General features: G+C 38.8%; 1 protein-coding gene across 1 annotated transcript in view; it reads right to left on the reverse strand.

Annotated features, from left to right (window-relative positions):
* Window positions 1-8,088: 8,088 nt before the first annotated feature.
* TBX18 (T-box transcription factor 18) overlaps window positions 8,089-13,220 on the reverse strand; it is a 30,026-nt gene continuing 24,894 nt past the window's right edge. The window contains exons 7-8 of the mRNA XM_006200323.4: window positions 12,627-12,721; window positions 8,089-11,090 (exon numbers count right to left, since the gene is read on the reverse strand). Coding sequence (XP_006200385.2) covers window positions 10,366-11,090; window positions 12,627-12,721 — 820 coding nt within the window. The 3' untranslated portion in view covers window positions 8,089-10,365. The remainder of the gene's footprint in view (window positions 11,091-12,626; window positions 12,722-13,220) is intronic.

Here is a 13,220-nt window from a genome sequence, read left to right on the forward strand (position 1 = left end):
CAGTCACATTCCTCCTAGTCTATGGACACCCTTTTCATGGAAAACACTTACACCACAGTGATTTTATATTTATTTCAGTTATTTGGTTATGTCTGTTTCTTCTGCTAGATCATACACTCCATGTATGCAGGGCAGCTCTGTGTCTTATTCCAATACTTAGATAGTATTCCAACATCTAGAATGAGGCCTGGTTCATACATGATGTTCGATAGATAATTGTTAAAGATTCAAAGAATTAACGGACAAATGATTGTGAGGTTGCTTTCTAAAAGCTATGAGGATTATTTTTACTCTTTCTTAGTAGAATTAGTACAGTGTTATGAATCTATTAACATAATACTTTAAATATTTTTAATTTTAGTAAAATATACATAACATAAAACATACCATTTTAACCATTTTAAAGATTACAGTTCTGTAGAATTAAATATATTCACATTATTATGCAACTAACACCACCATCCATCTCCAGAACTACTTCACCTTCTTAAACTGAAACTATATCATTAAACACTTACTCCTTCTTCCTTTCCGCCTCTAGTCCCTGGCAACCACCACTCTATGTCTCGTTGCATTTGACCACCCTAAGAATATCATAAAAATGGAATCATACAAGATTTGTCATTTTGTATCTGGCTTATTTCACTTAGTGTAATGTCTTCAAGATTCATCCATGTTGTGGTTAGGTACCAGAATTTCATTTCTTCTAAGGCTGAAAAATATTCCGTTGTATGTAGAGACCACACTTAATCTGCTCATTCACTGATGGACACTGGGATCATTTCCACCCTTTGGCTGCTATGAATAATGCTGTTATGAAAGTGGGTGTACAAATATCCGTTTAAGTCCCTGCTTTCAATTCTCTTGGATACATGGCCAAAAGCAAGACATCTGGATCATATTGTAGTTCTATTTTTAATTTTTTAAGGAGTTACCATACCTCTTCCCACAGTGGCTGCACCATTGCCACCTGCAATGCATAATGGTGAATTTCTTCACATTCTCTCCAACACAGTATTTAAAAAAAAAAATGATACCCATCCTAATGGGTATAAAGTGGTATCTCATTGTGATTTTGATTTGCATTTCTCTAACGATTAGTGATGCTGAGCATCTTAGTGATGTGGTTACTGGGCATTTATATGTCTTCTTTGGGGAAATGCCTATTCAGGTCTTTTGCTCATTTTTAAACAAGGTGCTTTTTAAATTTGTTGTTGTTGCTGTTGTGTTGTAGGAGTTCCTTATATATTCTGGATATTAATCCTTTCTCAGATACACAATTTACAAATTTTTTTCCCATTCCATGGGTTGCCTTTTTACTCTGTTGATAGTGTCCTGTTATGCACAAAAATTTCAGTTTTGATGAATTCCAATTTATCTATTTTATCTTTTGTAGCTAACATTTTGTAACACAGGGATTGCTGCAAAAGCAAATCTGGACTTAAGTTCCAACCCTGATTTTGCTCCTTTCCAGCTAGATGGCCCTGGGCAGGTCAGTCCCTTGTTTTGCTTCAGTTTGCTTATTTATAAAATTGTACTAAAAAAATACTTGTGAGGATTTTGGAAATTAAAACATGTAGAGTAGCTTTGGGATCACAATTCACATGAAAAGAATGTTAGGCAATGACACCAACAATCGTAAGTTTTAAATTTGAAATTGGTGCAGTTTTCCTTGGGCCAAGGCAGCTGCGGGGTCAGTGAACTTTGGCACGAGGTCAAATTTTCCTTCAAGAAACAGGTTGATATTCTTCTCCTCTCGATCTTCACTGTCTCCACATATTTGCTCCATTTTTAAGAGGCGTAGAAAAAAATTAGTTTTCTCAAATGAAGACCTGACTTCAGAAACAAGATCCCATAGCATTTTGAAATTTTGCACACAATTTCCAGGCAGATCATAAGACGGAAACTTGATCATTTCATTTCTCCTCTTTTCAATCCCTAACAGAGAACTCCATTAAATTAATTACACAAGGAGGCCATTAGAGGTGGCTCTAAGGCAGCCTTGAGGGCCACCTATGTGAGCAGACCCAAATCTATTTCTGTAAATGCTTCAAGGTTCTGAAATCAAAAACCTGAGGACAATCCATCACAAACAGCCATCTAAGATAGGCTGTAAGCTAGAGTCAATGAATAATTTTCTCCTTTGCTTTGGATTTTTCTCTATAGAAGTCTAACCCCGAGCTTCTGTCTTAGGACTGCCAGATTAGAGCCAACTTTTTTTTTAATGTTTTTTTTTAACATTTTTTATTGATTTATAATCATTTTACAATGTTGTGTCAAATTCCAGTGTAGAGCCAACTTTTAAAACACTTAGTATGCCTTAGCTTACCTTTTAAGAACTCTCAGTATAACCAAGACTTTCCCACTGGCCTCGAGCTGGCTCTGAATCCCTACCCATCCAATGTAGGGTCTGTTCCCAGGAGACGGGTGGCAGGAGGAAGTGGCGTTGTGGTGAAGGGCAAGTTCTGGGGATTGTTCCCACCAACAAATTGCTTTCCCTGAAAGGAGTTTCATGTTTTCACTACACAGAATCAGCAAGGAGCACTTTTTTCTCTCCCCTCCCCTCCCAGTCAGGATTTCCCCCTCAGTCACTATTATTGGCCCCTATCCCCTTCCTCCCCTGTTGTCAGACACCATTTAGGCACCAGAAAGCAGGTTGAGCCCCAGCTTGTCACTTGATGGCCTGGTGATTGTGAGCAAGTCCTTAACTTTCGTGAGCCTAAGTTTCCTCACTTACAAAGTGAGGATCAAAGCATCTCACAAAAATGTTGTGAAGACTAAATGGAATACTTGATGTGACAGTGCAGTATGTTCTGTAAAATGTTGTGAAAACTCTCGCCATTTTTTCAATATCCCATGAGGAAAATCTGCATTTTTTTCCCCTATCTTCCCTTCAGAGGAATTGTCTTTTTAATTCAGTTAATGGGGGTAAAGCATGAGAAAGAATCACATTCACTAATAAATGGTTCTCTGGGCTTTAGTTTGGTTTGACAAGGGAAGAGGGTGACAACATTTTATCCTGTCATTCACCAGCGGACACTGCATGGAGAGGGTGAAGGGCAGAGCAAGGATACAGGGGCCAGGGCAGCCAGGCCTCCTTAGCCGGGACGATGGAAAGAAGGGATGTTGGGAAAGGCTTCACTGACGAAAGATTTGAGTTAGTCCTTGAAAAATGAGAATGTAGGCTAGAAGGATATTCACAGGGAATGAGGGAAAACCATGAAGACAGACTAGGAAGCTGAAAGTGTTTAATGTCATTGGTGGAGGCTATTACTAAATTTTCTGAATACCTTTTCAGAAGCTCGTAGGTGGGTCAAAATTGTTATCTCTTTTGGTCACTTGCTTCTCCACACACAACTCTCCTACTTGATCCTTTGGGAACTTTCAGCTCTAAATTTTTATATTTCTATCTCCGCACCTTACCTTCCCAAGGTAAAACTGAAGACACAGCAAACATTTAAATAGATACAATTTCTGTTTTCTCTCTTCTCCATACACCAATGTCATCAGATTCAGAAAAACAAAATGAGCAGAAGCTACAATAGACCCACCATGGTGTCCATTCATTCTTAGCCAATCTCTCCTAGGGCAAGGGACTACTGAAGCTTTGTAACATTCCTTGATAGAAGTGACTTTTAAAATTATCTTTTATTGATACTGAGTAAGAGTTTCTATTTTGTTTGAAAAACATATGGTTCAACAAATTTTCCCTTGAAATTCATTTAGGCAAATTAAGAAAAAGAAATCTGCAAATCTCTGTAATCCATGTCACCAAATACATTTAAGAAAAATGTGCAGGAGTTTTCCAAAACCCTAAACAAGCAAGTTTCCCCTTCCTGTTATTAATAGAGAAATATCTTATTACAGTTCTGTAAACAGAGCCAAATTGAAAAAATTGCATTTAAATGATGCGAGGGTTTCCAAAGAAAACCACAAAACAAACCCAGAGTTAAGGTGCTAATGCATCCCTGTTGTACCTTGGCACAGGAGCAAACATTCTGCAGGGACCATCTGGGATATGTAATATCATAATAAGGGCGAGGGCACCAACTCACAGAGGAGTCAAGAGGCAGCCCTTTTTTTCCTGCCAACTGTGATATGTTGTGGTATGAAGGGTTCCAGGAAACCAGCATTTCAACTTCTTCAGGGCATTTAAAGACACCAAACCCTTTTTCACTGTGATACTCCAAATGTTTAAAATAATACCAATGTAGATGCTCAATAAATATTTGTTGATTAAATAAATATTGGAAGTGCCAAGCTTTATCTATGGTAATAAAAATCTCATGATGCTTTGGGTACCTTTTACTTTCCTTTTAAGGCACTAAAGGATGTATAATTACACAAGGACAAGGTGTCAGATATGTTGGGAGGATGGGTAATTTATCAAATACTATTAAGTTTATATACCCAAAAATCACTTTAAAATGCACTCGTGGAGGGGGAGAGTATAGCTCAGTGGTAGAGCACATGCTTAGCATGCACAGGGTCTTGGGTTCAATCCCCAGTACTTCCATTAACAAATAAATAAATCTAATTACCTCTCCCACCAAAAAATTAAAAAATAAAAAAGCTCCCCAAAAAAACCCAAAAGAAAAAGAAAAAAAGAAGAAGAAAAGAGAGAAATTTCTTTTTTAAAAAAATATGAACTTCTGTTACTACTGCTTCTACTAAGAATTTGAAAAGGCAGATTTTTTAATTAGTCGAAATTTGTCTTGGCCCTCGTACCAAAAGTACAAGCAACAAAAGAAAGAAATAGGTAAACTGAATCTCTTCAAAATTAAAAACTTCTGTGAGGCAAAGGACACCATCAATAAAGTCAAAATACAGGCCACCAAATGGAAGAAAATATTTGTAAGTGATATATCTGATGAGACTTGTATCCAGGGTATTTAAAGAACTCTTATACTTCAGTAATTAAAAGGTAATCCAGTTAAACGTGAGGGAAGGATCTGAATAGACATCTCTCTAAAAAAGATATGCAAATGGCCAATAAAGCACAGGAAAAAAGTGCTCAAAGTCATCAGTCATCAGGGAAATGAAAATCAAAACCACAGTGAGATACCACTCACATCCACAAAAAGACTGATAATAACAGATTATACAGTCTTAACAACTCTTAGTAAGGAAATGGAGAAATCAGAACCCTCACACATTGCTGGTAAGTGCCACCACTTGGGAAGACAGTCTGGAAGTTCCCCAAAATAGGACAACAGGATCCAGCAATTTCATTCCTGGGCATATACTTAAGAGAAATGAAAACATATCTCCACACAAAAACCGTGTACACCTCTGTTTCTACTGGCATTATTCATAACATCCAAAAAATGACCAACAACCCAAACATCCATTGATGAATGGCTAAATAAAACGTAGTATGAGCTTACAATGAAATATTATTCAGCAAAAAAAAGGAATTAAATACCAATACATGCTACAATGTGAACGAACTTGGACAGCATTGTGCTAAGTGAAAGAAGCCAGCTGCAAAGGACCACTTATTGCATGATTCCATTTACATGAGAAGCCCAGAATCGGCAAATACATAGACAGAAAGTAGATTAGTAGTTACCTAGGACTTTGGGGTTAAAAAAAGAGTGAAGGGAAAAGGGGGATGACTATAAATGGGCACGGTGTTTTTTGCAGAGTGGTGAAAATGTTCTAAGATTGTGGTGATGGTTGTGCAACTCCAATTATACTAAAAATCACTGAATTGTTCCCTTTAAACAGGTGAATTGTATGGCTTGTGAATTATATCTCAGTAAAGCTGTTATTTAGAAAAATGTCTTGGTCTTATTAGTCAGTTATTCTAGTGACCTGATTAATATAATTTTTAAAATTTAAAATTAATATATATTAAAAATTAATACACTTTTAAAATATTTTGAAATTTAATTTAAAAATTAATATAATTTTATAAATGAACAAAGGATGGGTATGTTGACCCAATCTTGTGTAAACTCAGTGAGTTGCCGATTTATCAACTGTTTCATATTATTTTATCTGAGTCTCAGCATGAAAAAAAACCCTTCAAAAAGACAAATTCAAGTGCTTTCTCAATGAGGATTTAAATGCATTTTGAACGGTTTGGAATCTCTAAATATCTTACTAGATGCCATACTTATTTCAAAGTTATTTTATGCCATGCAATTAAGAGCATCATGAAAAGGAGCTTTTATTAACATCTTTTTCTGTTCACTGTAAAGTAGCAAATATATTATTGAGTTCAGCTTCCTTCAAATAATAATATGCAAAAATAAGTCCTACATATTATGTCTAAATAAAGCACAGTTCCATTTAAAAGAAAAATTCTAAGCAATCCAATAAATTTAAAATAATCCTGGTGTTGTAAATTTCTTTGTAAAGATGGATATATATATATATATCCAAAATAGTTTTATAAAAATATGTCTTTGGGAAATATATATAGATACCCAGATATATGTATACATCTCCAAAAGATATATTTTAATAAAATTATTTTCCTCCTATAAAGCTGAATATTATTTATACACTAAGGTCATATGAACTTGAAAGGAATAGTAAAGATTCTCATCCCAGACATTCCTTTCACACATGAAAAAACTGAGACCTAAAGTGGTTACGTTCTGTCCAAAATCATGATTGGGAAACCCATAGTTTGTAACCATGTTCCCTAATTCTTAAAGAAGTGATGTTCTTCTCACCATACCAAAATTTCAAAAAAAGAAAATTTATCATTCAAAAATCTATCAACATGTACATGGATACTAAGTTTATAAACATCTGTTGGATGTTTCTATACTTGAAAATATATATATTTGTTCATTTCCATCACTGATAATGTTTTTAAGTTTGGAGCTCCTAGACAGCTGTAATCATATATGTCTGCTTAACTGTTCACATATTCAACTTCAACCACAACTTATCTGAGCATCTATTTTAAGGAATGATGATCAATGAGATTAAAATACAATGTGGTAATAACTTAATAAAATTATTTAATTTCCACTGGAAGCCTTAAGAAAACCTCCATGTAGGTGAGTCAGTAAACTCCCCATGAGGAAACCCAGCACAGTTATACTTTGAAATAAAGGATTCCTTACAAACCGGAAAAATTGTGCTCTACACTGGAATTTGACACAACTTTGTAAAATGACTATAACTCAACAAAAAAAGTTAAAAAAAAAAAAAAAAGACAGCATCGGCATAGAATCCACCAACTCTACCATGACTCCTGAAAGAAATTCATGAAATGATTATTTTTAGTGGCTTTACACCAGGTTTGGTTAGAGAGCCCTCTTCTCCTTGGCATCTAAATCTTCACCAAACTGCCCTACTCCAAAAAGTATTCTTTTCTCTTAATCAAACCTCCAGCTATCTTCAAAACTTCTGTTTATCTATTTCATACTAAGATGTAAGTTGCTAATAGGTTTAAGTCTAGGGAGTGAGGTCTCAAGAAGAACTCACATTTTAGAAGTGAGGTGCCTTGGCTCAAAATTTCACTAATGTAAGGAGTGAGTGTGATCCTTTGCTATATCAGCAACACTGTGCCCCAGCCTCCTCTGGGGGCCACCAAAGTCTCCTGACCCCCTACATTCCAGAAATCAGGGGTCAGCAACTGGGTGCCCTGCTTGTGAAAAGCTGTTGACCTCTAGAGGGGAGCTTGTATGGAAGAAAGTGTTAATTTTCAAAATGTGACTGGTAGTGATAGCAGCAACCTCACCTCATCACAATGTCCCCTGGAATGTTTTCTGGGCAAGGAGTCTAGAAGTGATCTGTCATCACTGGTCAGTGGTACAAGCAGCTCATTCTTATGTCCTTGCCCTTCCCCCGATTCAGGACCCAAAACAAAACATACCACTCTGCCCTCCTCTTCTCACATTTGAATTTTCATGTGTTCAACATTTGTCAGGGCTTCACCTTCAATGACATGGTCAAGGCACCAAGAAATTATATTTAACACATGAAAAATGAATACCAGGCCCATCTCCCAATGCCTTGTAATTGTAAGCTACACAATTTATACTTGGGGTATATGCATGGGTGTGCTTATTCTTGGAACAACATTTATAGACACTTTAAATGATTACCCTTCAAAGGCATAAAAAGGTTTAGTAACACACTTTAATATATAATTTCTTAAGCATTTTTAATAAAATACAGATATATAATTATAATTATCAATGCATGTATGTCATTTAATATAACAATAAAAGGCTAGTCTTTGAAGTGACATGATGATTAATATTTACAGTAAAATCTAAAGGAAACAGCATTTGTACAATACTGCTAAATCAAAAAGAAGAGATTAATTAAAAATTCTACTCGTATTGTGGTGCCATCTCAAATCACAAAGAGCAAAAAGAAAAATTCTCATCTTATTCATACATATAGGTAGAGATCATTACTTTCCATGTTTTCTCAAGATGGGAAACTTGCTTGTTCTCTTCAAACAGTACTAAGCACTAAGGCTGAGACGTACTCATGAGGACTTCGGCCAAATCTTTGTAAGCTATTAATCCCATACACAAACATCTTATATAGACCTCCCTATTGGAAATATGTCATGTCCCTTCATGCTAATTTTAAATTTAAATATCAATACGAATTTGATGAACTGTTACAGAATCCATGAGGAGTCCATCAGTGTTTATATGCAGAGTCACATCCTGGGCAAATACTGTTCAAATAGCAATCCCCCTAAATATGTAACAGCCAGGCTGTCTTAAAATAAAGAAGTGAATCAGGAGCTATACCCTTTCCCCATGTAACTGAGGGATGGGTTAAAGGAATGCTGTTTAGCACTAAAAGGAAACCACACTGCCTTCACTTGGCAAATACATGAAACGTAATGAGTCCATGGACAGACACATAATTTTAGTTTCTCACCAGTCAATATGGTAATGCTCTTCACCATGCTTTCATAGCCTTTCCTGCTCATCCCATGATGTACGATCAAAGTTACCACTTGTTTTGAAATTGTGTATACCTTATTTCAAAAACTAATTTTTTTAAAATATTGCTGTTGGCATTTTTTCTCTCAGTTTCGAGGTTACAAACGATGTTGAGGTTAAAAGTTGTATAGCTCCTTTATCATAATTAGTATCTTCCTCCTTCATCCTCCAAGTGGGCTTTTATAGTAATGGGCTTTGGCCTTTGCACAGCAACCCCCGAAAGACAGATTGCCGGCGATAACCCCCTGAAATTCCTTACAGTGTTATTTAACACCGCGAAAGCCTAGAATCTGTCTATTTGGGGAAAGACTCAGACAGAGGGACAAGGTTCAGGAGGCGGGGAAGGTTTCAATTTGTAGGAGTTACGAGACATAAATAAGTAGCGTGGATGCCTTTCCTTACTTGTAGACCAAGGGTCAGGAATCTCAAAGCAATATGGGGGAAAAAAATCCTGAATGAAAAACTGCACTATAAAAACCTAAGAGATAGCTGACAATATTTCTCCTCTTGATTTAGAAAGACAGACATTTCTTGAAGGAATCAAAGAATTTGAGGTGCATTTATTTTCTTTTTGCCATTCCACTCCTATCACATATTCCTACCCTGGTGAAGATCAGAATTTTAAAATGTTTATAGAACATTCTTTAACAGTCTACTTGATAACTAAATAAAATGAGCAAAAAAATCCAAAATACTGGAAATCTGTTCTCTGCAGATGAATAAATATCTCTTCTAAGCCCAAAGGAAAGTGAAAAAAAATCACAAGCCTCTCCATCTTCCTTTAGAAAGTAATTATTATGGGTTATAAATTTTTACAGAACCAAGTCCCATAATATCTGTGATAAGTAAGAGCAAACAGGAACACGAAAGCTAATCCTTCATGACTACAAATACCTCAGAACTAACACTAAGACTTCAACCGGCTTCTACATTTTAGGTTCTCACTCTGTGCCCAAGAATAACAGAAATCACAAGGCTCTCGTGTGCTCGGTACTGCTGGATATCAACCTTCAAGTCGGAAACTGGGTAGAGCATTTTCCTGATCAATTAAGTTATAAGTCTTAGTCTGGTTAGTATCATGGCCAAGTTTTAAGTTTGCTGTTTGTTTTTTTTTTTAAAAGCTTGAGAACTTTGGTTAAACGTACACCATTTACGCCAATACTCTGCAACTGGAGGAACTAGGGGAAAAAGAGAGGGAGGATGTGGTTTTGTAGGCTGCAAAACTCCACATGCCATACACAGTGTAGATATATACCATAGATCGTTACAATCTCACCACGAGAAAGTCAAAAACTCAGTGAGCCTTCATTTTCTATTATATGTACACTTTACAAGCTACTGATAAGTTTCTTTTCATATTGCTTTCCAAAAAGAAAAAGAAAACGAGGAAAGAAAATACGTTAGAATGTAGTTTAACTTCAAGGCTTCATCAGACCATATGTGCAGACACTTGAGATGATGACAGAGTTAAGCTTCCCAGGGTCCTAGAGTCAAAGAAACTCTGCTGACCCCCACTGCTAAGCAGGTGCACTCCTTCCACGGGGGGCAGCATCTGCCGATCCGTCATGGTCCCACTCGGCGAGGACCCCAAGAAACTTCCTTGGGAAGAAACAATTTTCTCAGGACTGGCAGCCAGTTTGGGGGATGTGGAGAAGTTATATCCGTACAAGGCACAGGGGCTGTGTAACCTGAACGTGTTATAGGAACCCTGGTGGGTCTGGTTAGCAGCAAAGGCGTTGCTGGACGGTGAAGGCATGATGTACTGGAGCTGGGGGGACATCCCCGAAATCTGCATGGACAAGCTCGTCGGGGGGCAGCTGAAGGTGTCCCCGTCTGCGCCGCCCATGGACATGTTCACCGAGGCGCTGCTGCTCACGCCCACGTAGGAGGGAGTCCTGGGCGGCGCGAAGGTCTCGCCGGTCTGATTGGTGAGCCTGTTGTAGGTCTCCGCCAAGGACGTGCTGTATCGGTTGAGGGTGAGGCTGGAACGCGCACAGGCGGAGTAGTCGGCCGGGGCCAGGCTGCACAGCTGGCTGGTGTTGGGTCCCAGGTGGAAGGCAGGAGAGGAGCAAGGGGAGCCGGACAAAAGATGAGGGTGGGTGGCCGGAACACCGTTCCCAGAACCTTGGAGTAAGGTGGAGGAACTTGTATTTCCTACAAAAGAAGTTGAAATGTAAGGAGCATCTTTTCCTTTCAGTTTTGTCAGCGTGAGTTAGACGTGGCTTGTTACAAAGGTTGGGTACAAAGATGAAAAGGATATGGTTTTCACTCTCAAGGAATTGTAAGTTCACTGTATTCAGACTGAAATATTTTAAACACAGATCCTCTCAATATTTTCAAGGAAAATTCTCTCCCACGGAATGATTTGGGGGGGGAGATACTAGGACTGTCACAGAATTTTCACATCCTCTCCCTCATTGAGCTTTGTCAAAACGTTCTCACTTATTATAATAAACACCACAAATACTGACTTTCCCAGCAACTTTGTAAAATATAAATTACATCTTTCTCTGTATCTTGTTCCAAAAGTATGACCATCACCTCACTTCTACCAGCCCCCCCAGCTTTTACTCTTTCTTTCAGCAGTGCTTGCTCTGGGTCAATATATTTTCCTGCAAGAAAAAAGAAGGAATTCAAAGGAAAAAGGTGAACTGGTCCAAGGCACATCCTGCCTCAAACATACTTGGCATTTCCCACTGAAATCTGTGTGCATCAGATTGTACCACTCAGGGCTACTGCAATAAGATAACTTCTAGAACTTCAAAAATCTCCTTTCCAACCAATAAACAGGTTGGTGAATCACATGCTAACACAAGAGCAGAGGTCCAGCAAATAAACAGTCCTGTGAAACAGAGAGGGTGTTTAACCCTGCATTCAATCAATAATGGTGGTGGCGGCCGACTCCCCACTCTGGATTTGCTGGCAGATTGATGTTCACAACTTGACAGAACTTAGGGAGAGAAGAGAATTCCAATGGGCTGGACAGGCTGTAAAACCTTCATGGCTTTAGCGACAATGTTTTATATAGCTTCTCAAAATAATCTACAAGCCCGATCCGCTCAGTGATAATTATCTAAAACCCAGCGTGCTAAATTCTCACCAGGGTGCTGGGCAGGATCAGGGGTAAAAAGCCCGAGTGCAGGAGTGGGCTGCGAGTCCTACCTGCGGAGCAGGGAAGGACGTGTCATCCCGTTCCCTGCAGCTCCCTCTGGGGACACACCAGCCCCAGGCTTGTGGGAAATACTCAGAGGCGAGCTCAGGGAAGTCTGCCTCTGTGTGCCTGACCACCTCATCATCAATCCAACAGAAGAGCCCTGCCTAGGGAAAGTTCTGTTGAAGGAAGAGAAGAAAAGAACTGGCAAGAAAGGGTGAATTGGGACCAGCATCGTTAATTTCTTGTAAAGTGCCCCTGGTACCAGGGCCAACTAGTCTACCTCTAATTTTAATAAGGGATTTAAGGGTCAAGTAAAGGTCATGAAATATATAAACAGCCTAAAACCTCCAGTACTTAACCTATGACCACAACAGCCATTTTCCTGGCCCATCCCCATACCACACAGAAAAGAAGGCTTGTGTAATAGGAGGATGTTGATGATGAGGTTGCCGTTATAGAGGAAAGTGGTGACTTGTGCGTTTTTCAGCGCCCGAGTCTAGGCAGGAAGTGGCTGTATGTATGACTTTGTGATTTACCTTGCTTGGGAATTCCAGGAATATCTTCAAAGGTGAGGGTCCGTAGTGAAGGTCTCCAGAAAGCATATGACTCCACAAGGGCTTCCAAACCCATTCTAAATGGAAGGGTCAGGGTGGGAGTGAACAAAAGGAGGCAAGTTAGGAGCAGTGGGAGTTTTCACCAGTAATAAGCAGCTCAGGAAACACCGCTGGTGTTGACAGTGTCCCTACATTGGCAGGTTAGGACCTCGGCACAGGCAGGAAAAATTCTTCAGAGATGAGCTACCATTCGTCACCAGGAACACAAGAGGATGGAAATGACCCAGGAAGTCCTGTTAACATTCTCAGAAAACTAAGCTGACCTCGGAGGATAAAAAAAACTGTCCCCTTGAGCTAAGAAGCTGAAGTGAAGAGTGTCCATCCTAGCTGATGGGAGCCCAAGGCTCTGCTGTGGGCTGGACAGCCTCTGTCCCTGTTGTATTACTTCCCCCTCCAGTGAGGAAGGCTCTGCCATGAAGGCACCCCTGCATCCCCTGTAAAGAGGCATTTCTGCCCACCATCAGGTGCCTCGGCAGCCAGTTAAGAAGAGGACTCATCCAAAGAAAAAGCTCAGAG

The sequence above is a fragment of the Vicugna pacos genome, chromosome 8 (assembly GCF_048564905.1).
Source record: "Vicugna pacos chromosome 8, VicPac4, whole genome shotgun sequence".
Taxonomy (NCBI): domain Eukaryota; kingdom Metazoa; phylum Chordata; class Mammalia; order Artiodactyla; family Camelidae; genus Vicugna; species Vicugna pacos.